The following is a 23,054-nucleotide window of genomic DNA, read 5'->3' on the forward strand; positions in this document are numbered from 1 at the left end:
ATTGGGCTCTGTGCTACCAGCTCAGAACCTGGAGCCTGCATTGAATTTTGTGTCTACCTCTCTCTCTGCTCCTATTCATAATGTGTGTGTCTCTCTCTCTCTCAAAAATAATAAAATACTAAAGGTATATATATATATATATATATATTCCAAATCAGACCACTGCTACCATGTTAGTCTCATACCATTACCTGACCACTACAATAGTTTAACAGGGTCTCTTTGCCTTCTTAGTCTATCTCCACATAGCAGCCAGAGTGATTATTCTAAAATATGTATCCAAGGGGCGCCTGGGTGGCTCAGTCAGTTAAGTGTCTGACTTCAGCTCAGGTCATGATCTCGCAGTTCTTGAGTTCAAGCTCTATGTTGGGCTCTGTGCTGACAGCTCAGAACCTGGAGCCTGCTTCACATTCTGTGTCTCCCTCTTTCTCTGCCCCTCCCCCACTCATGCTCTGTCTCTCTCTGTCTCTCAAAAATAAATAAAAACATTTAAAAATTATAAAAAAATATGTATCCAATCACATCATCCCACTTTTCAGCACATTTAGAATAGAATTCTTACTCCTTACGATGGCATAGGAGACTCTACATTATACCACTTGACTAGCCCTCAACACAACTGCAGTCATTCATTTTTTTTAAACTCATTTTGCTCTGGTCATACTAACCTCTTTTCTCTTCTTCAAACATGCTGCGCTCATTCCCATCTTAGGACCTTTTCTCTTGTTGTTCCCTTTGCCAGCATACTCTATCACAGATTTTCACATGACCCACATTCAAGCTTTGTACAAATATCATCTCCTCAGAGATGCTTATCCTAGAGACTTTTAAATACAGAGAACAAACTGAGGGTGGAAGGGGGTGGGAGTGGGGAAAATGAGTGATGGGCAGTGAGGAGGGCACTTAACGGGGTAAGCACTAGGTGTTTTATGTAAGTGATGAGTCACAGGAATCTACTCCCAAAGCCAAGAGCACACCATATACACTGTATGTTAGCTAACTTGACAATAAATTATATAAAAAAATAAAAAAATTAAATAAAATTTAAAAATACAATAAAATAGTATCCCTTGGGGCACCTGGGTGGCTCAGGTGGTTGAGGGTCCAACTCTTGATCTTGGCTCAGGTCATGATCTTGTGGTTCATGGGATCAAGCCCCATGTCTGGATGTGCACTGATAGGATGGAGCCTGCTTGGGATTCTCTCTCTCCTTCTCTCTCTGCCTCTCCCCTGCTCACACACTCTCTCTCAAAATAAATAAATAAAATTAAAAAAAAATCATAAAATAGCATCCCTACTCATACCCTGTTTTTGCCCTGCTTTATTTTTATTCTAATATTGATATATATTCATTTGTTTATCTGTTTATTATCTTTCTTCCTCCACTATAGCAGCTCTGTTAGGGCAAGGACTCTGTCATGTTCCCCAGCAACTAAGAAACTTTGTGTCACAATGTAGGTGATTAAAGAATATTTGTTGAATGAATGGAATTAATGAATGGTGTGATAAGTTATCTCTGAAACATCCAAGGGGAAATGTCCAGAAGGCAGCTACATATAAGGGTCTTATTCTCAGAAGAAAGTCTAGATTGAGAGAAAACTTGGAGACCCTGCTATTTATAGAACACCTGTACATATTAGGGGTACATTTTAAAAAGATTAAAATCTAGGAACTGGCCTTGAAGAACTTCCACATTTAATGGCTAATAGTGGCAGATTAGATTGCAGAGGAGACTGTGCAGGAGTTACCTGGGAAGTAGTTACCTGTTTATGTTTGTCTCTATGACTAGACAAGTTTCTAACACTTAGTAAAGAACGTGCCATAGGAACACAGTTGGATTTGTTAAATTAAGGAAGTAAAAAATAATTCTTGAGTAAGAAGTCATTTAATTTTAACTTGCAAGTTAATCAACCACATAAAAGTAAGAATACAAAAGCATACATAATTCCAGAATCACTGTTCTGACTCACTCTCAGGCTTTATAAATAGTATTTTCCACAGCCAAAGAAAACTTTTTATTGGGCAAGACCTAAGTAAAATCATGATTGCTTTTGGAACCCTTACTACTTTCACTTTGATAACCTCTCTTCTCTTGTTCACAAGCTCCCTTACTCTTAGATTTATACAAAAATTCCTCTTCTAATGCTCACCCTCCAGCGTAGTAGATGCTACTCCTTTGAAAGATGGGTGCTTTTACAAGTTTAGTTTTTATCACTTGATTAATTTCCCTTAAAAGAGCAACTATTTTCATCATTTTTATACCCAGAAATCCTAACATAATACTTGACATTTAGAAAATACTCAGTAGCAGTATTTCTCAAAGTGAAAATGATGCAAAAAACTATTTTTTTCTTTTAGTTCATACAAACTTGCCTATTAAGAGTAAAACCAGCAATTCTTTGTTTACCCACAAATAAATGCTGTAAAACTTGATTCAGGAAATAAAAATGGAAAACTGAGATACAGCATGAATTAATAAGGTTGGAAATGTCTAAGTTTATTCCAATAATAGACTAAATTATAGAGCGCCTATAATGCAAGACACTGTGTTTATCCTTTTATTTTCAATCATCACACATAATTGCAATATAAATGTTTACTGATTATCTTCCTCTCCCATGACTGAAACTTAGGAGGCAAGGATTTAATACTACTCTTTACTGGTATATATAGCAACACCTAATACAGAGTATATACTCAGTAAATGTTTATGAAATGAATTAATAATGGGTATTTTAGTGATAGTTAAAGACACACATATCTTTCTAACTTCACATATCTTCATTTTTAAAAATATAACCAAGCTAAAAAGCACTCAGTTTCCTGGGCTACCAATTTTCTAAAAATATACTGCATTATCACAAAAATAAAGAAATACAGAATTATGAAAATGATTAGTTTCACTGTTTATTACCTGATTCTGAATGGAAAGTACTCTTTGGTCTCTGAGAAATATTTTGGTCGGTTAATGTCATCACTCTATAATAGGAACAAATTAATGATTAGTCTCAATTTTTCAGTAACTGTAGAGAATCCTCAAATAATCTTTACAATAATAACATTAAAATTTTTTTTAATGTTTATTTTTGAGAGAGACAGAGACAGAATGCGTGTGGGTTAGGGGCAGAGAGAGAGGGAGACACAGAATCCGAAGCAGGTTCTAGGCTCTGAGCTGTCAGCACAGAGCCCGACGCAGGGCTCAAACTCACAAGCTGTGAGATCATGACCTGAGCCGAAGTCGGGACGCTCAAATGACTGAGCCACCCAGGCGTCCCTACAATAATAACATTTGTATACTATAAAATATCTGTAGAAAGAACACAACTGGTTAAGAAAATGTTACCATATCTATATGAACAAATAGTTTAATAAAAGGTAATACATTTATATACTTTTCAGTGTGAGACAATACATATGGAGGACAAGGTAGAATGTTTAGAATCAGAAAGACCTGAGTTTAAAGGCCAGTTTTGCTACTGGCCTTGGAAAAGTTACTTAACCTGTCCTGATTCTTGGTTCCCTCATTTATGCAAAACAGAATGGCAATCTTGTTTCCTAGGATTCTTGAGGTAAGAATCTCAAGTAACAGGAAAGATAATACTTCTTAAAAATTAATGTCCTTTTCTATTTTAGAAATGACACCACCCCCAGACTGTGACCACCTCCTTGAATTTAGATACTGTCACTCTCACACACGCCTTACCCTCAGTCTACATGCCACAAACCAAGGTCTTGATCTTTGCTCAGTAATGTTTCTCCTCAGTCTCTCCCATCTTCTAGTTGCTTAAGCCAAAAGTGCGGAGTCAGCCTTGACTACTTTCATACTCCACCATTCATTCCATCAATGAATAACAGACCACCCTGTTAGTTCTGCTTTCAAAATATATCCAAAATCCTTTGGATTTGGTTCCAAAAGCTAGTTCTTACCTATACTCTTACCACTCTGGTCCAATATCTCTTGCCTAGATTAGGACAATAGTCTCCTAACTATATCTCACTATAACTATAATTGTCTCTTCATAATCTATTCACAACACAGTAGCCAGGGTGATTCTTTTAAAACCTAAGCTGTATCATGTTACCGTTCTAACCCTTTCAAAGGCTTTCCAATCCACTTACATTCAGCTACCATGCCTTATATGATATGGCTTTTTCTCTCATTTCATCTTCTTTTTCCTTCTCCCACACTCCATCCCAGGAGCCCAGGCCTTCTTGGCTCAGAGCCTTGCTTCAGCTATTCCCTCTACCTGGAATCCTCTTTTCTCCTGTGAATTACATGTCTTTCTCTGTTTCCTTCTTTATGTCTCTGCTCAAATTTCATTTATGACTTCTCTCACCACACTACTTAAAATAGTGAACCTTCCTTCCAATACTCTCTAGCCCCCATCTTGCTTTTTATCCATAGCATTCATTACCGTATAGAAAAGAAAGAATTTGTTCATTCACTTATTGTCTATCTCATCCAAGTAGAATGTGGACTTGAGGACAGAGATTTTGTTTTTAATCTATTTCATTAATTACAATGTATCTCTACCTGTAAGAATACTTCTGGCACATAATGATTCCTCAACAAACACTGAATAAATGAATACCTAAATTTGTGGGCTAATAATCATTCCAGCTATATAACTATTATAACACAGGGTTTTGAAAAGCTCGACAACTTTAAAATAAAATATTAGTTCTTACATTTCTCTATGGCATTTCTGATAGTCTTCTGAAGAGGGACCTAGGAAAGGAAAAAAACAAAACAAAACACCAATCTATTAGAAAGATAAATCAAGCACAGACCAGAGGCCAAAATTACTCTAGCTAAAAGTAAATATTTTCTCTAAAATACATGGTGATAGTGCAGTTTATTTTTATGATTTTATTGTTTTGTATTGTTTTTATCTGCCACTTAAATTATATAGAAGTATTTTCAAAATACCAAAATAAAACAAAATTGTTAGGAAATTTTATGAGATGCAGGAATCCATCTGCCTGTATTTGGATAGTTAGTTATAATTTTTGAAGTCCTTTCCAATCTTTTATCTACTTGATTCTTACAACAGTCCCACAAGGTAAATATAACAATTTACTATTTCCACAATACATATACAAAATAACTGGTCAAGTGATAAAACTAACAGCTACCTACCTGGAACTTAAACTCAGATATCATGGTTCTTAATCCAGTACAAATATAGATACACATATTAGTAGACTTATTAGTCAAGACAATGCCTACCAGTCAATATTTTGCTGTCTAGGCACTCTATATTACTAGGTACATAAAGAACTGCGGGAGTAGTCTTCTGAAGAATATGACCCTAATAAGCTGCAGAACTCTGTTTACATTTAATTAGAATTTTACAGTTTAGTAAAAGTGAAGTGAATGATGCCTACTAATCATTTAGAAGTATTTCTCTGAAAGGGAGGTTCCCAAAATATAAAGGACTACAGTGAACAGCATCTACTTTCTGCTTTTGCTGATGATAGTCTCTTGCTTTTCCTTATGATAATCAAGACAGGGCCTGTGACTCAGTACAATGACAGCCCTGCATCTCTCTGCCCAAAGTGACTGTTCAAGGATAAGCATATGAAATAATTTAAGCCAAGGTAGAAGACCAGGACTTTTGTTCAAATCACTGGGAAAGAGAAGCACTTTTGTTCACTGGATTTGAGGCTGTGAGTATATAGGCCTGGACCTAACAAGAGCTACTATATGAAGGGAGGTTAGCTGAGAGTTCAGTTTGCACATTAGTGCCGTGAGCTGAGAGATGGAAAGGAATTGGGTCCTACTGATACCATTTGAAAGCCTGAATTAGGGTTCCTGGGTGGTTCAGTCGGTTAATCATCCAACTTTGTCTCAGGTCAAACCACAGTTTGTGGGTTTGAGCCCCACGTCAGGCTCTGTGCTGACAACTCAGGGCCTGGAGCCTGCTTCAGATTCTGTGTCTCCCTCTCTCTCTGCCCCTCCCCTGCTGGCACTCTGTCTCTCTCTCTCAAAAATAAATAAAAGCATTAAAAATAATTTTTTTTAAAAAAGAAAGCCTGGATCAAGTTGTAATTGCATATGATATACTGCTAGATTTTTCAGGTATATGTGGTAATAATTTCATTTTTTAACCTAATAAAGTTTGAGGTAGGATTGATTTTTTTTTTAAATTTTTCTTTCTTTCTTTCCTTCTTTCTTTTTCTTTTTTGTCATCACTTACAGTGGACAAAGAAGTTAACTGAAACATTTGTTAAAGAGACAGGCTGCTTCTTTGGGCACTTTATATCAGCAAAGGAGTTGCCAAAGTAAACATAACACAAGGTTTTCAAACTGTCAGAAATACTGCCATCCAGATAGATACCAACTCTCCCATAAGGGACCCCATAACCAATGCTTAATTCTTTGATATTATTTATCCCTCCTTTTTGTGAGGCTCTGATAGATGAGCTGACAACATCCATTGCTATTCCCCCTCTCTATTTTTATACATTTTCCCCTTTCTACCACTATAGAGGCTAGAAGAATAAAATACTTGGGTTTTTATCAACTTTATCAAAGAAGACTTCCAAGTAGTCAGGAGATACAGGACTCAGTCCTGGCCAATAGACCTAGTCTGCTGGGAAATTAATTGGAAAGCTTTTGCTTTTCTGATAAAAAGAGATGTATGTGGCTAGTACTGCCTTTTCTAATTCTTTTTCCCTGGAACACTGTTGTGATGCCTAAAGGCTTAGCAACCATCCTACAACTATGGGGTAACAAGCCAACACACTTGGTAGTAGAAAGATAGAAAGAGTATAAGATCTTAATGCTATTAGTGAGATGCTACACTAACTCTGGCCTGGGAAGAGAAGTAAATCTAGTATAAACAAGCCTTTTTTGCATGACAAAAACAACATACACAAAAAGACAACTGACAAACTTGGGGAAATATTCACAATATAAGCCACAGACAAAAGACTAATATTCTTTTTTTTCCCAATGTTTATTTATTTTTGAGAGACAGAGCATAAGTGGGGGGAGGGGCAGAGAGAGAGGGAGACACAGAATCCGAAGTAGGCTTCAGGTTCTGAGCTGTCAGCACAAAGCCTGATGCGGGGCTTGAACCCATGAACCGTGAGATCATGACCTGAGCCGAAGTTGGATGCTTAACCAACTGAGCTACCCAGGAGCCCCTAATATTCTTTACAAAAAATTTTTTTAGGTATAGATGAAACACATTATATTAGTTTCATGTGTACTACCTAATGAATTAACTTCTCTAAATATTATATTATGCTCACCACAAGTGTAGCTAACTTGTCACCATAAGATGCTATTATAATACCACAGACTACATTCCCTATGCTGTGACTTTTATTCCTGTGACTTATTCATTCCAAAACTCCAAGTCTCTTATCCCCTCTCCCCTTAACCCATTTTGCCCACACTCCCATTCCCCTTCCCTGTGGGAACCATTAGTTTGTTCTCTGTATTTACAGGTCTGATTCTGTTTTTTGTTTTTTAATTTGTTTTGTTTTTTAGATTCCACACATGTGAAATCATATGGTATTTGTCTTTCTCATTCTCACTTATTTCACTTACCATAATGCCCTCTAGGTGCATTCATGTAGTTGCAAATGGCAAGATCTTAACCTTTTATGGCTGTGTAATAGTGTGTGTGCATGTGTGTGTGTGTGTGTGTGTGTGTGTGTGTGTGTACCATATCTTCCTCATCCATTTGTTCATCAGTGTACATTTAAACCACTTCCATACCTTAGCTATTACAAATAATACTACAATAAATTTTCAAATTAGTGTTTTTGTTTTCTTTGGGTAAATATCCAGTAGTGGGATTACTGAATCATATAGTATTTCGACTTTTAATGTTTTGAGGAACATCCATACTGTTTTCCACAGTGGCTGTGCCAATTCACATTCCTACCAACAGTGCATGAGGGTTCCTTTTTCTCCACATCCTTATCAACACTTCCTTTTTCTTGTCTTTTTATTTTAGCCATTCTGACAGGTGTGAGGTGGTATCTCATTGTGGTTTTGATTTGCAGTTTCCTGGTGATTAATGATGGAAGCATCTTTTCATGGCTGTTGGCCATCTGCATGTCTTCTTTGGAAACATGTCTATTCAGGTACTCTGCCCATTTTTTTAAAGTTTCTTTTTTTAAGTTTTTATTTATTTGAGAGAGACAGTTCAAATAGGGGAGGGGCAGAGGGAGAAGGAGAGACAGAGAATCCCAAGCAGGCTCTGCACCACCAGTGCAGAGCCAGATGCAGGGCTCAAACCCACAAAGCCATGAGATCGTGACCTGAGCTGAAGCCATACAAAGAGACATATCTAGAAAAAAATGTCATTATGGCTGATGTAAGAAAAAGTACTGCCTATGTTCTCTCATAGGATTTTTATGATTTCAGGCCTCACATTTAGGCCTTTAATCCATTTTGAGTTTGTGTATGGTATAAGAAAGTGGTCTACTTTCATTTTTTTGCATGTAGCTATCCAATTTTCCCAGTACCATTTATTAAAGAGGCAGTCTTTTCCCCATTGTATCTTCTTGCGTTGTCACAGACTAATTGACCATATAAGCATGGGTTTATTTCCAGGCTCTCTATTCTGTTCCATTGATCTATGTGTTTATTTTTGTGCCAGAACCATGCTATTTTGACTACAGCTTGTAATATATCTTGACATCTGGAAGTGTGACATCTCCAGCTTTACTATTTCTCAATATTGCTTTGGATATTTGGGCTCTTCTGTGGTTCCAAACAAATTTTAGACTTATTTGTTCTAATTCTGTGAAAAATGCTATTGGTATTTTGATAGGGATTGCACTGAATCTTCAGATTGTTTGGGGTAGTATGGACATCTTAACAATATTAATTCTTCCAATTCATGAGCACGAAATACCTTCTCATTTCTCTTCAATTTCTTTCATCAGTGTTTTACAGTCCTCAGAATACAGGTCCTTCACCCCCCTGGTTAAGTTTATTCCTAGGTATTTTATTATTTTTTGTGCAATTACACATGGAGTTGTTTTCTTAATTTCTCTTTCAGCTACTTTGTTATCAGTGCACACAAATGCTATCAATTTCTGGATATTAATTTTGTATCCTAAAACTTTACTGAGTTTATTTATTACTTCTAATAGTTTTTTGGTAAAGTCTTTAGGGTCTTCCGTGTACAGTATCATGTCATCTGCAAACAATGATAGCTTAATTTCTTCCTTATCAATATGGATGTCTCATTTCTTTTTCTTGTCTGACTGCTGTGGCTAGAATGTCTAGCACTATGCTGTAGTGTTAGAAAAGTAGTAAGACAGGACATCCTTATCTTGTTCCTGATCTTAGAGGAAAAGCTCTCAGGTTTTAACCATACAGTATGATATTAACTGTGCTTTTTTTTTCTTTCATAGATGGCCTTTATTATGTTGAGGTATGTTCTCTCTAAAGTCACATTAGGGAAAGTTTTTTTTTTTTTAAATCATGAATGGATGTTAAATTTTGTCAAATGCTTTTTCTGCATCTACTGAGATAATCATGATTTTTATCCTTCATTTTGTTGATGTGGAGTATCCTGTTGATTGTGATATTGAACCATCCTTGTGTCCCCAGAATAAATCCCACTTGGTAGTGGTGAATGATCCTTTTAATGTATTGTTGAATGTGGTTTGATAATATTTTATTGAGGATTTTTAAATCTATGTTCATCAGGGATTTTGAACTGTAGTTTTCTTTTCTCTCTCTCTCTCTCTCTCTCTCTCTCTGTCTCTCTGTATTGGTGTATTTGTCTGGTTTTGGTATCATGGTAATGCTGGCCTTATGGAATGAGTTTGGAAGCTTTCCTTCCTCTCTCTCCTATTTTTTTGGAATTGTTTGAGAAGAATAAGCATTAACTCTTCTTTAAATGTTTTTTAGAATTCACCTGTGAATCCATCTAGTCCTAGACTTTTATTTTTTGGTAGTCTTTTGTGTACTAATTCAATTTTGTTATTACCAATGGTTTCTTTAAGATTTTCTATTTCTTCCTAATTCAGTCTGTTAGATTGTGTGTTTCTAGAAATTTATCCATTTCTTCTAGGATGTCCAATTTTTTGGCATATAATTTTTCAAACTACTCTTACAATCTTATATTTATGTGGTGCCAGTTGTTACTTGTCCTCTTTCATTTCTGGTTTTACTTATTTGGGTCATTTCTCTTTTTGTCTTGAAGAGTCTGCCTAAGGACTTATCAATTTTTTTTTTATTTTTTTTAACGTTTATTTATTTTTGAGACAGAGAGAGACAGAGCATGAACAGGGGAGGGGCAGAGAGAGGGAGACACAGAATCCGAAATGGGCTCCAGGCTCTGAGCCGTCAGCACAGAGCCCGATGCGGGGCTCGAACCCACGGACTGTGAGGTCATGACCTGAGCCGAAGTCGGACGCCTAACCGACTGAGCCACCCAGGCGCCCCTAAGGACTTATCAATTTTATTTGTTTTCAAAGAACCAGCTCCTGCTTTTGTTGAACTGTTCTATTGGTTTTGGTCTTTGTTTTAGTTTCTACGTCATTTATTTCTGCTCTAAACTTTATTATTTCCTTCTTTCTACTCACATTGGGCTTTGTTTGTTCTTTTTTCTATTTCTTTTCGGTTTAAGGTTAGATAATTTTTTTAATGTTTATTTATTTTGAGAGAGAGAGAGAGGGAGAGCGAGCAAGCACACATGAGTGGGGGAGGGGTAGAAAGAGAATGATAGAGAGAATCCCAAGCAGGCTCTGTGCTGTCAGTGCAGAGGCCCATGCAGGACTCAACCCCATGAACCAGGAGATTGTGACCTGAGCTGAAATCAAGAGTTGGATGCTCAACCGAGCCACCCAAGTGCCCCGGTTTATAAACAGATATATAATTATAAATAAATAGATAATTTATTTGAGCTTTTTCTTGTTTCTTCAGGTAGGCCTGTATCATTATATATTTCTCTCTTAGAATTTCTTTTTATGTGTCTTAAATGTTTTGGACCATTACATTTTCATTTTCTTGTGTCTCCATGTAATTTTTGATTTCCCCTTTGATTTCTATGTTGACCCATTAGTTGTTTATTATTATGTTGTTTAGCCTCCCCATGTTTGTGCTTTTTCCAGTTTTTTTTCTTATGATTCACTTCCAGTTTTATACTGCTGTGGGAAGAAAAGATGCATAGTATAAATTCAATCTTCTTAAATTTATTCAGACTTGCTTTCTGGCCTAACATTCAATCTATTCTAAAGAATTTTCCACATGCCCTTGAAAAGAATGTACATTCTGTTGTTTGGATGAAATGTTTTGTATATATCTGTCATACCATCTGGGGTAATGTGTCATTCAAAGACACTGTTTCCTTATATATATTTTTTTTCAATTTTTTTTCAAATTTATTTCTGAGAGAGAGCATGAGTGGGGAAGGCACAGACAGAGAGGGAGACACAGAATCCGAAACAAAATCCAGGCTCTGAGCTGTCAGCACAGCTGACAGGGTCCAAACTCATGAACTACAAGATTATGACCTCAGCCAAAGTTGGACACTCAACTGAATGAGCCACCCAGGCATCCCTCCTTATATATATTTTTTAATGTTTATTTATTTTTGAGAGAGAGAAAGGGAGAGGGAGAGAGAGAGAGGGAGAGGGAGAGAGAGAGAGAGAGAACATGTAAGGGTCAGGGAGGGGCAGAGAGACAGAGAGACCAAGAATCCAAAGCCGGCTCTGTGATGACAGCAGAGACCCTAATCCCAGGCTCCAACACACAAACTATGAGATCATGACCCGAGCCAAAGTCGGACACTTAACCAACTGAACTACCCAGGAACTCTGACACTGTTTCCTTATTGATTTGCTACCTGGATGATCTGTCCATTAATCTAAGTGGGGTGTTAAAGTCCCCTATTATTATTGTATTACCATCAGTTTCTCTCTTTATGTCCATTAATATTTGCTTTATGTATTTAGGTGCTCCAATATTGGGTGCATAGATATATACAACTGTTATTGTCTCATTGGGTTGATCCCTTTATAATATGCAATGCTTTTCTTTGTCTCTTATTACAGTCTTTGTTTTAAAAAGTCTTTTTGTCTGATATAAGTGTTGCTACCCTGGAGTTTTTTTTAATTTCCATAAGCATGGTAAATGTTTTTCCATCCCTTCATTTCAGTCTGTATGTGTCGTTATGGCTGAGATGAGTCTCTTGTAGGCAGCATATAGATATGTCTTGTTTTTTAATCCACTCTACCACCCTATGTCTTTTGATTGGAGCATTTAGGAAAAGGCTAAAATTCTTAATAGCTAATGTACTTAGAAATGGAGGGTAGGGGTACCTGGGTGGCTCAGTCGGTTAAGCGTCTGACTTTGGCTCAGGTCATGAACTTGCGGTTCGTGAGTTCAAGCCCCACGTCAGGCTCTGTGCTGACGGCTTGGAGCCTGGAGCCTGCTTCGGATTTGTGTCTCCCTCTCTCTCTGTTCCTCCCCAGCTTCCACTCTGTCCCTCTCTCTCTTAAAACTAAGTAAAAATTAAAAAAATTAAAAAAAAAGAAATGGAGGGTAAAGAATAAAAAAACAGGTAAAAAAATGGGGAAAAGGCATGAAAAGAAAATTTACACATACATGCGCGCGCGCGCACACACACACACACACACACAGAAAATAAAAATAGCCTTCAAACATATGAAAAATATTTAAGCTCACATACAGTTAGGGAAATGCAAACTAAAATAACACTGAGATACCATTTCTCACCTATTAGAGTAGCAAAAATTTTTAAATATGACAATATACTTTGTTGGTGAGGGTATGAGGAAACAGGATATGAGAATATGTTGATGGGAATGCAAACTGGTATAATCTTTCTGGAGGAAAATCTGGCAATATGCAACAAAACTATATATCCACTTACCTTATGACCCAGCATCGTACTTCTGAAAATCTATCTTTACGATATGATAATATATTTTCATATTATTGATGGAATAAGTTTATTCATTTACACACTGTTTGTAGTGGCAAAATACTGGGGGGAAACCCTAGATATCTAATTCATAGGAGAGTACTTAAATAAACAAAAATACATCCATACAGTGGAGTACCATGCAGCTATTGAAAAAACATGAGGAAGAGCTCCTTAAAACTAGCTGGAGTGATTTCTAATATATACTAATATGTGGAAAAAAACAAAATAAAAAAGTATATATAAATATGCTAACCTTCATGCACGAAAGAAGAGGATATAGGGCACCTGGGTGGCTCAGTTGGGTGAATATCAGATTTTGGCTCAGATCATGATCTCACGTTTTGTGAGTTCAAGCCCTACACTGGGCTAGCTGTTGTCAGTGCAGAGCCCACTCTGGATCCTCTGTCCCCCACTTCTCTCTGCCCCTCCCCTGCTTGTGCTCTTTCTCTCAAAAATAAATGAAACACTCAAAAAAAAAAAAAAGGAAATAAAGAAGAGGATATAAGAAAATACATACAAAAGAAATACAAGAAAGATAAACCATAAGGGTTGGGTGGGAAAGGGGTAGAAAGAAGAGGGGAATAGGATCAGGGTAGCAGGAAGGAGAAGTGATGCTTTCCTGAGAACATATAAATATTTTATAGCTTTGACTCTTAGAACCATAGCAATGTTTCACATACCTTCACATAGCCCCTTCTCCCCAAATAAAGAAACAAATCAGGATGGAAAACCAAAAATTGAATCTGACACTAGCAAATGAGTCTAACTATACTCCAAGTGATTAACAAAATGCACTGAAATATATATAACCTATATAACTTTGTGTATGCTTGAATTATATAAATAAGTAAATAAAATATTGTATTTTAACACATAAAATAAATATTCATGAGTTAATACTGCTATAATCAACTGAATAAATAAACAGCAGAAAAGATACAATTCTTTTACAGTAGAATTTCAATTAGTGAATGTAGCAGGGAAGCAAAAAACAGAAAATCACCATTAAACAAACACCAGCATAATAACTGTTATAGTCAAGTTCCTCTGATGAATACTAATATCAGTGAATGAAAATTTGAGGACAAACAGGATTTATAAGTCTCAAACTATCTTCTCTGGATATTTATTAACCACAAAGGCAAACTAGTAACTTAACTATTCAGAAAACCACAGCCACCACCTTAATCAAGTGATGAAGTTTAGTATCACCAGTAATATGATATACTGACATCAAGAATTTAATACAATGTACTGAAAAAGGCATAACATCATTTCTGCAGTGTTCTTTAAAACATTGTATAAGCTCATTCTAATCATAAGAAAACATTAGACAAATTCAAAAGTGAGGGACGTTCTATAAAATAACTGATGAGTAATCTTCAAAAGTACCAAGATTATGAAAAACAAACAAAGATGAGAAACTGTTACAGACTATAGTAGACTAAGGAAGAAGTAACAATCAGATGCAATGTTTGATCCTGAAACACAAGAAAAGAGATTGGTGGAAAAACTGGTGAAATGCAAATAAGGTTTAATTAGTAGTTTTATGCCAGTGTTAATTTTCTGATTCTGATCATTGTACTAATGTTATATAAGACAGCATTAGGGAAAGCTGGGTGAGATGTATATGGGAATTCTCTATTTTTGCAACTTTTTTGCAAGTCTAAAATTACTTCAAAATAAAAGTTATAAAACAGGAGACCCCTATGTTATCTGTAGCCAAAGATTATGCTAATTGATAAACTTAGCTATAAATCATTCAAAAAATTACTTTGTTTTTCTGATATAGATGAGGGTTTTCCTCTGTGACATAAGAAAAAAGAATGTGAAAACTCACCTAAAATTGCAGAGAGGTCTGAAAACTGTGGTACCTTCTCTATTGCTATTGCTTTACTGGTATCCAGAAGAGTGGAGTTCTTGCATTGCGTATGTTCTTCCAACCTGGGACATTTCCAATCTAAAACAGCAGGCAGAAATGGCACACAACTTTGAACAACAGCACACAACTAGTAGGTTACCTCCCCCAACTCCAAAGGTCCCAGCCATACTAAGCTGTGGCAATTAAAGATTTGGGTAAGACAGAGAAAAAAGACAAGTCTTGATGGCATCAGAATAGTAAATATTCTTTGGCCTATTTCAGTACTGTAATCTACTTTCTTTCATGGATTTTTGCCCCATAAACATTACTGACATAAGAGACAGACAGCATACCTACGAGGTTCCTTTTAATATTTTATGTATAAATTATACCTATTAAATAACATGCTAGTATTACTTGATGTCAGTTTTAAACTTTCCATTAACTTCCCACTATGCAAGAATGAGGTTATTCTCTCTTACATCCCTGTCCCCACCTTTTCCACACTTCCCATTATCCTGATACTATATTACATATTTAGTTAGATCAATATTCGGTATAGACATTATAATAATAAATTGCCATAAAAATGCTATTTACTCTTGTACACCATAACAATCATTTCTACCCCCTGGAGTCAGCCTTTTTTGTTAGTTTAGTTTTCTCTGTATTTTTCATCTATTTAATCCCAAACTTTACACCACGTTCTATAAATTCATTCTTTTCATTCCATTTCTAGTGTTCTAAAGTTTCACAATGCTTCATCTTGGTGTTTTTCATCTATTGTGGTAGGCACAGTGTGACCCTTTTAACACAGAAATCATATTCTTTAACGTTAGGAAACTGTTCTTGAATTATAACATTGGTAATTTTCCTCTTGTTTCTTTCACCATCTTTGTCTGAAACTGCTTTCATTTGATATGGGATATCATATACTCCTCCACTAACTTATCTCTGTTGAGTAGCAACCTTTCATCTTTATTTTCCTTTTTTTTCTCCTCAACCCTAATTTCTAATCCTTCTAAATTTCTCTCTGCTATTGCATTCATGATCTGAATATTCCCTTTTTCATAGCACCCTATTCTTATTTAATGAACACAATATACATTTTATGTCAGTGAGACTATTTTTTCAATATATTTTTTTCTCCTTGTGTTTCTATTTCTGCTTGGTTCCTTTTCTTAATTTTTAATTTTTAATTTTATTGTGGTAGGAACACTTAACATCAATCTACCCTCTCAAATTTGTAAGTGTACAATATTGTTCAGTATAGCATATCACAGTGTTGTATAGCATATCTCTGGAACCTATTCATCTTACAAAACTGATACTTAATACCTGTTGAATAGCACTTCCTATGTCTATCTCATTCTAGGCCAGGGCAACCAACATTCTACTCTCTAATTCTATGAATTTGACTATTTTAGATATCTCATGCAAGTGGAATGATACAGTATTTATCTTTCTGTTACTGGCTTATTTTACTTATCATAGCATTCTTAAGGTTCATCCAGGTTGTTGCATATGGCAGGACCTCCCTTTAAGGCTGAATAATATTCCATCATCTGCATATACCATATTTCTTTTATCCATTCATAAATCAATGAAAACATAGATGGTTTCCACATTTAGCTATTGTGAATAATGCTGAAATAGATATGGGGCGCAAACATCTCTTTAAGATCCTGATTGCAATTACTTTGGATAAATATCCACAAGTAGGATTGGTGAATCACATGGTAGTTCTATTTTTAATTTTTTGAGGAACCTCTACACTGTTTCCCATAGCAGTTGCACCATTTACAATCCAAACAACAATGCACAAGTGTCCAATTTCTCTACATCATTGTCAACACTTATTTTTTTGTTTATTTATTTTTGAGAGAGAGACAGATCATGAGTGGGGGAGGGACAGAGAGAGAGAGAGACAGAATCTGAAGCAGGCTCCAGGCTCTGAGCCTGACGTGGGGTTTGAACTCATGAACCGTGAGATCATGACCTGAGCCGAAGGTGGATCCTTAACCAACTGAGCCACCCAGGATCCCCCCCCCTTTTTTTTAATAATAATCATCCTAACAGGTGAGGTGACATTTCATTGTGGTTTTGATTTGCATATCCCTGATAATTAGTGATATTGGCATCTTTTCATATACTTGTTGGCCATCAGTATATCTTCTTTGGGGAAATGTCTATTCAAGTCCTTTGGCCATTTTGTAACGGGGTTATTTGTTCATTTTTTTCCCCGAGTTACAGGAGTTTCTTATATATTTTTTAACATTAATCTCTTATCAGATAAGTATTTTGCAAATATTTTCTCCCTTTTTGTATGTTGCCCTTTCACTCTGTTGTTTATTTTGCTGTTCAGGTTTTTAGTTTTATGTAATCTCACTTCTCTAACTTAGCTTTTGTTGCCTGTGCTTTTGGTGTTACATCCGAGAAATCATTAAGTATCATGAGGGTTTTCCCCTATGTTTTCTTCCATGTGTTTTATGGTTTCTGGTCTTATGTTTAAGTCTTTAATCCATTTTGAGTTGGGTTTTTTGTATGATGTAAGGTATTGGTCTTATTTCATCCTTTTGTAGGTGGAAGTCCAGTTTTCCCACACTTGATCTTAGACAAAAGGCCAAGAAGCGATGGAAGTCCAGTTTTCCCAACATTGTTTGTTGAAGAGACTATTCTTTCCCCACTGTGTATTCTTACCACCATTGTTTAAAATCATTTCTCTCTATTCTATTCATCTACATGTCTATCTTTATGCCAGTACCATACTGTTATAATTACTGTAGGTTTGCAATATATTTTGAATTCAAAAAAGTGTCAATTTTCTGTATGGTTTTTCTATTTATTGAAAATGGGAGTAATGAAGTCTTCATTACTGTATGGATGTCTATTTTTGCCCTCAGGTCTGTCAGTGTTTATCTGTTAGGTGCTTTGATGTTGAGTGCATATTTCTTTATATTTGTTATATGTTCCTGATTAATTGACCCTTTCATCATTATATAATGTCTTTGTGTCTTGTGATAGTTTTTGACTTAACGGATGTTTTATCTGATATAAGTAGAGCCACTCCTGATTTCTTTTGGTTACCATTTATATGGATTATCTTTTCCTATTGCTCCACTTTCAGCCTATGTGTGTCCTGAAATGTAGAGTCTTTTGTAGATAGCATATAGACCTTGTTTTTCAAAATCCATCCAGCCACTCTGTGTCCTTTGATTGGGGAATTTAAACCAGTTACATTTGAAGTAATTATTGATAGGGAAAGAATATTACTATTTTGTTAATTATTTTGTCTTATCGTTCTTTTACCCCTTTTCCTCTCTTGCCATCTTCATTTGTGTTTCATTGATTATTTTTATACTGATATGCTTTGACTCCTTTCTATTTTTCTTTTGTGTATTTTCTATAGGCATTTTTAATGTGGTTACCATGGTGCTTATATAAAATATAGTCTTAACAATCTATTTTAATCAGATAGCAACTTCGATTATATACAAAAACTATACTTTTATTTCTCCCTTCACACACATTTTGTGTTACTGATGTTATGGTTTACATTTTTTTTATGTTGTGTATCCATTAACATATTTTTATTTTATTTTTAATACTTTAGTCTTTATTATTAGAATTAAAAGAGATTTAAATACCACTGTTACAGTATTATTTTATATTTATCTATATACTTATTGGCAAGTTTTATATTTTCATATGCTTTTGTGTTGCTGTTTAGAGTCCTTTATTTCAACTTAAAGAACTCCTTTTACCATTTTTTTTGTAAGGTGAGTCTAGTGGTGATTAACTCCTTCAGCTTTCCTTTAAGAAACTCCTTATCTCTTCATTTGAGTTTTTATTTTAACCACCTGGTGCTCATCAGGACAAATATACTCCTTAATTCCTATTACCTATTTCACCCATCCCTCACCCACCTGCCTTCTGGTAACTATCAGTTTGTTCTCTATAGTTAAGAGTCTGTTTCTTGACTTATCTTTCCCCCCTCCTTGTTCATTTGATTTGTTTCTTAAATTCCACTTATGAGTGTAATCACATGCTATTTGACTTTCTCTGACTTATTTTGCTTAGCATTATACTCTCTGGCTCTATCCATATTGTGCCAAGTGGAGAATTTCATTTATTATGGCTGAACAATATTCCATTGATGTTGTTTGTTTCTATTGATAGTTTTGCTGGTTGACAGTTTCTTTACTTTCACCACTTTGACAGATCATTCTACCCTTTGTGGCCTGCAAGGTTTCTGCTGAGAAACCCAATGATAGTTTAATGGGGGTTCCCGTGTACATATCAAGTTGCTTTTCTACTACTGCTTTCAAAATTAAAAAAGTCAAAATTATTAAACAGTCAAATTATTAAAAGTCAAAATTTGACTTTTGATAATTTATGAGTCCCTGTGTGGATTTACTTGGTTACCTTATCTGAGATTCATTGGGCTTCCTAGGTCTGCATGTGCATTTCCTTCCCCAAATTGGGTAAGTTTGCAGCTATTATTTCTGTGAATAAACTTTCTGGCAGGCTCTCTTTCTTTTTCCCTCACCCTCCCTTCAGTCCCTTACTCTTTCTCCCTATTCCTCCCTCTCTCGTCTTCTTTCTTTTACCCTTATCCCTCCCTTCTTTCTTTTTCTCCCTCTCTCCCTCCCTCATCTCTTCACCCTCTGAGACTCCTATAAAGTTTAAAGTTAAAAGTTGCTCTGTTTAATTGTGTTCTATGAGTCTCTTAAGGTTTCCTCACACACCTTATTTGTTGTCAGTGGCCAATAGGCATCTAGAATATACCAGGTCCCATCAGCACTTTGAGACAATTGAGAAAGAAGTCATTCCCTTGGGTAGCACTCTGAGACAGGCAAGAGACTAGCCAATCCTTTGGGAAGGTCCCAGAAAATTTACAACATTTCACGCATGGTTCAGTTCTTTTCTTCCCTAACCAAGGAGAAGATGGGACTTAGGGGTTTCCTGCCAATTCCTGTTGGCTTTGATATGGCTGGTCTCATACATGCCCGAGGTGCAGGAGTCCCTTTAACCAGTTTCCAGATTTCTCACAAAGGGAAAAAGTCCATGTATTGCTGTTGAATTGGTGTGTCCATGGGGGAAGAATGGATCAGGGCTTCTTATTCCAACATCTTGCTGATGTCACTCTCTATATATTTTCCTTTGTTTTGATCACTATGTGTTTTGTTAGAAGACTTCCTCAGGAAGACTGATGATCCTTGGCTCTCCTCTTATTTAAGAGGGAGCCCTAAAAGGCTAAGTGGAATCTCTGGCCTTGTTTGGGCTTGTCACAGAGTTGGTTTCAGTGCAGAGTGTTCTTGTCAGTTTCACTGAAGGGGTACTGAGGTCAGTATCTTTAGGTACTTTCTTTAAGGCTGCTCAGATTTGTTAGGAAAGAATCTTCCATTCTCCTGCCTAGAAAGTTCAAGTCTGGGTGCTAGTATTTTGGAAGCTGAGCAGAGAAATGGGATGTTGGGTTGGGATGGGAATAGGCATTAGTCGAGAAGGTCTCACAATTCAGATGTACATTTTCATTTAATTTCCCCTCTTCTTCATTCAGTACAGTATCTGAGACAGTTGCCTTTTATGTATAATAACACCCAAATCTCATTGGCATGAAATTAAAGCATTTACTCTTATTCCCATGTGTACTGGTTGGCTCAGGCAGGTCTGCTTCAGATTACAGACCTGCTGATCAGATGGGGCAGCTCCCTGCAGTCTGCAGGTTGTCTGGGACTATTCTGTCCCATACCTCTCATTCTGGGGTCCCCACAGGAGAGGCAGAAACTAATTAGGATATATTCATCTCACAATGTTAAAAGTTTAAGAGGACAAGCCCAACCATTTAAGCATATTTCAAAGATCTGTTTATATCTTATTGCCCAAAGCAAGTCACATTTCCATTACTGTACCAAAGCCAAACAGGGAGAAAGTTCATTCCACCACTACAAGGATATGGCAAGGGTGTGAACATATGATACCACTCCAGGGGAATGAGTAATTGGGATCAGCATTTCAAATTCCATGATCCTTGCTATTAACAGTGCCTAGTATCCTCCATTCCAGAGTTCCTCAGTTTCAAAATACCCAAAAGAATAAATCTCCACGCTCTATTTAAGTAAGACAGTAGTCACCACATCTTCTACATTTCAGATATATCTTTTTACAAGTATTGGGGCATCCAAATTGTGAGCTTCTCTGGGATACTATAATGCAAATTGGCTTGTTTCTGGGTCATTCCCCTAATGTCTTCATCCTTTTCTTATCTGGTGGCTTTTGATGTACAGTCCTATGTGACTGAGCCTGGAATACGGTGGATAGTGAGCAAGGGCAGGAGGTTTTAATGAGGAAGACAAGCACACCTTCTCAAAAGGAACATTATTCATTGGAGGATTTGTGGACAAAGGAACAATTTCTATAGTGGGTCAGCTTAAGTTGGAAATTGTTTTCTCACCTAAATAATCTGATCCTCTGAAGATCTCAGGTGATGGGAAACTACTTAAACTCTCTTCAAAACTCTTGTATTCTGTGTAAGAGTCTGTGAATGAATAGCTCAGAAGAGAACTAGAAATTTCATGCTGCAAACTTTGTCCTGTAGAATAAACAAACAAAAAAGGTAAAATGTTTCAACAGTAAACACACTCAAAATCCTAAGAATTCAAATATGTAGAAATATACATGCAGTTTTATACAGAGAATGTAAAATTACTTATATAAATGACTGAAAAAGCATACAATTGTACACCACTTTAACTTAAACCTTAGAAAATGACTTGTTTTTTATGTAGAAAAATGCATTATAATCTTTTCCATTGCTTTCCCAAGTTTTATAATTTATTCCTTATGCTCCTTAGCTTCAATTGTGATTTTTTACCCCAAAATACAAGTTATATATAAGTAACTCACTAACTGTAAACTAACAAGCTGAGAATAAAGGGTAATTCTAGTTATTCCATTTAAAAATCAATGAGCCTACATCACCAGAGAAATACAAATCACAACGAGATGCCATCTCACTCCTATCTGAAGGGCTAAAATTAACAACTCAGGAAATAACAGACGTTGGTGAGAATGCAGAGAAAAGGGAACCCTTTTGCACTGTTGGTGGGAATGCAAACTGGTGCAGCCACTCTGGAAAACAGTATGGATGTTCCTCAAAAAATTAAAAATACAACTACCCTACAATCCAGCAATTGCACTACTAGGTTATCCAAAGGATACAAAAATGCTGATTCAAAGGGGCACATGCACCCCCGTGTTTATAGCAGTGCTATCAACAATAACCATTTTGTGGAAAGAGCCCAAATGTCCATTGAATGATGAATGGATAAAAAAGATGTGGGATATATATATATATATATATATATATATATATATAATGGAATACTACTTGGTGATCAAAAAGAATGAAATCTTGCCATTTGCAATAACATGGATGGAACTAGAGTGTATTATGCTAAGTAAAATAAGTCAATCAGAGAAAGAAATAGCATATGATTTCACTTATGTAGAATTTAAGAAACACAACAAATGAACATATGGGAAGGGAAGGAAAATAAGATAAAAACAGAGAGGGAAGCAAACCATAAGACACTCTTAAATACAGAGAACAAACTGAGGGTTGCTGGAGGGGAGGGTGGGTGAATGGGCTAAATGGGTGATGGAAATTAAGGAGGGCACTTGTTGGGATAAGCAACGGGTGTTCTATGTAAGCGATCAATCACTGGGTTCTGCATCTGAAACTGATACTACAATGTATGTTAACTAACTTCAATTTAAATAAATAAATTTTAAAAAAGGATACAACCAGTTGTAAATTAGAGACTATTTTCTATTTCCTTATATCTTTCACACATCAACTTTATAAATCTAGTAACCAAGGACATTTATTGTGTATTTAAACTACAATTTTACAAAATAATAATTATGGTTAGTTTATTTTCTCTAAACAGAGTATAAAACTCATTCAACAAGCATTTGAAATTATATGATGTCCCAAATATGGGATAGGAACATAAAAGGTTGTGCTTATTCTCAACAGCTTTGGATCCAAGAGTAACAAAAGCAATTATACTGCTGTTTTAAGTCCTGATAGAAGTATACAAAAAGTGCCACAGAACTTCCAAGAAAAAACAACTCATATACAAAGAAGAGGGGTCAGGAGAGGCTTCCCAGTAGAGACAGCACCGGAAATTTTTTTTTTTTTCTTTAAGAATAAGTAGAAATTAACCAGGCAAAGAAGAAAGACGTAAGGAAAAGCATTT

The 23,054-nt window shown here is 35.9% G+C and overlaps 1 protein-coding gene across 5 annotated transcripts in view; it reads right to left on the reverse strand.

The window, feature by feature from the left end:
• Positions 1-23,054, reverse strand: part of MEIKIN (meiotic kinetochore factor) — a 78,925-nt gene that overhangs the window by 51,047 nt on the left and 4,824 nt on the right. For all 5 annotated transcript variants that reach the window (XR_006208470.1, XM_042958892.1, XM_042958903.1 and 2 more), the window contains exons 5-8: positions 21,245-21,382; positions 14,770-14,889; positions 4,690-4,729; positions 2,915-2,979 (exon numbers count right to left, since the gene is read on the reverse strand). Coding sequence is in view for 4 of the 5 variants with exons in the window: in XM_042958892.1 (XP_042814826.1) it covers positions 2,915-2,979; positions 4,690-4,729; positions 14,770-14,889; positions 21,245-21,382 (363 nt within the window). In the remaining variant the exon portion in view is untranslated. The remainder of the gene's footprint in view (positions 1-2,914; positions 2,980-4,689; positions 4,730-14,769; positions 14,890-21,244; positions 21,383-23,054) is intronic.

Source organism: Panthera tigris, chromosome A1 (genome assembly GCF_018350195.1).
Source record: "Panthera tigris isolate Pti1 chromosome A1, P.tigris_Pti1_mat1.1, whole genome shotgun sequence".
NCBI classification, from domain to species: domain Eukaryota; kingdom Metazoa; phylum Chordata; class Mammalia; order Carnivora; family Felidae; genus Panthera; species Panthera tigris.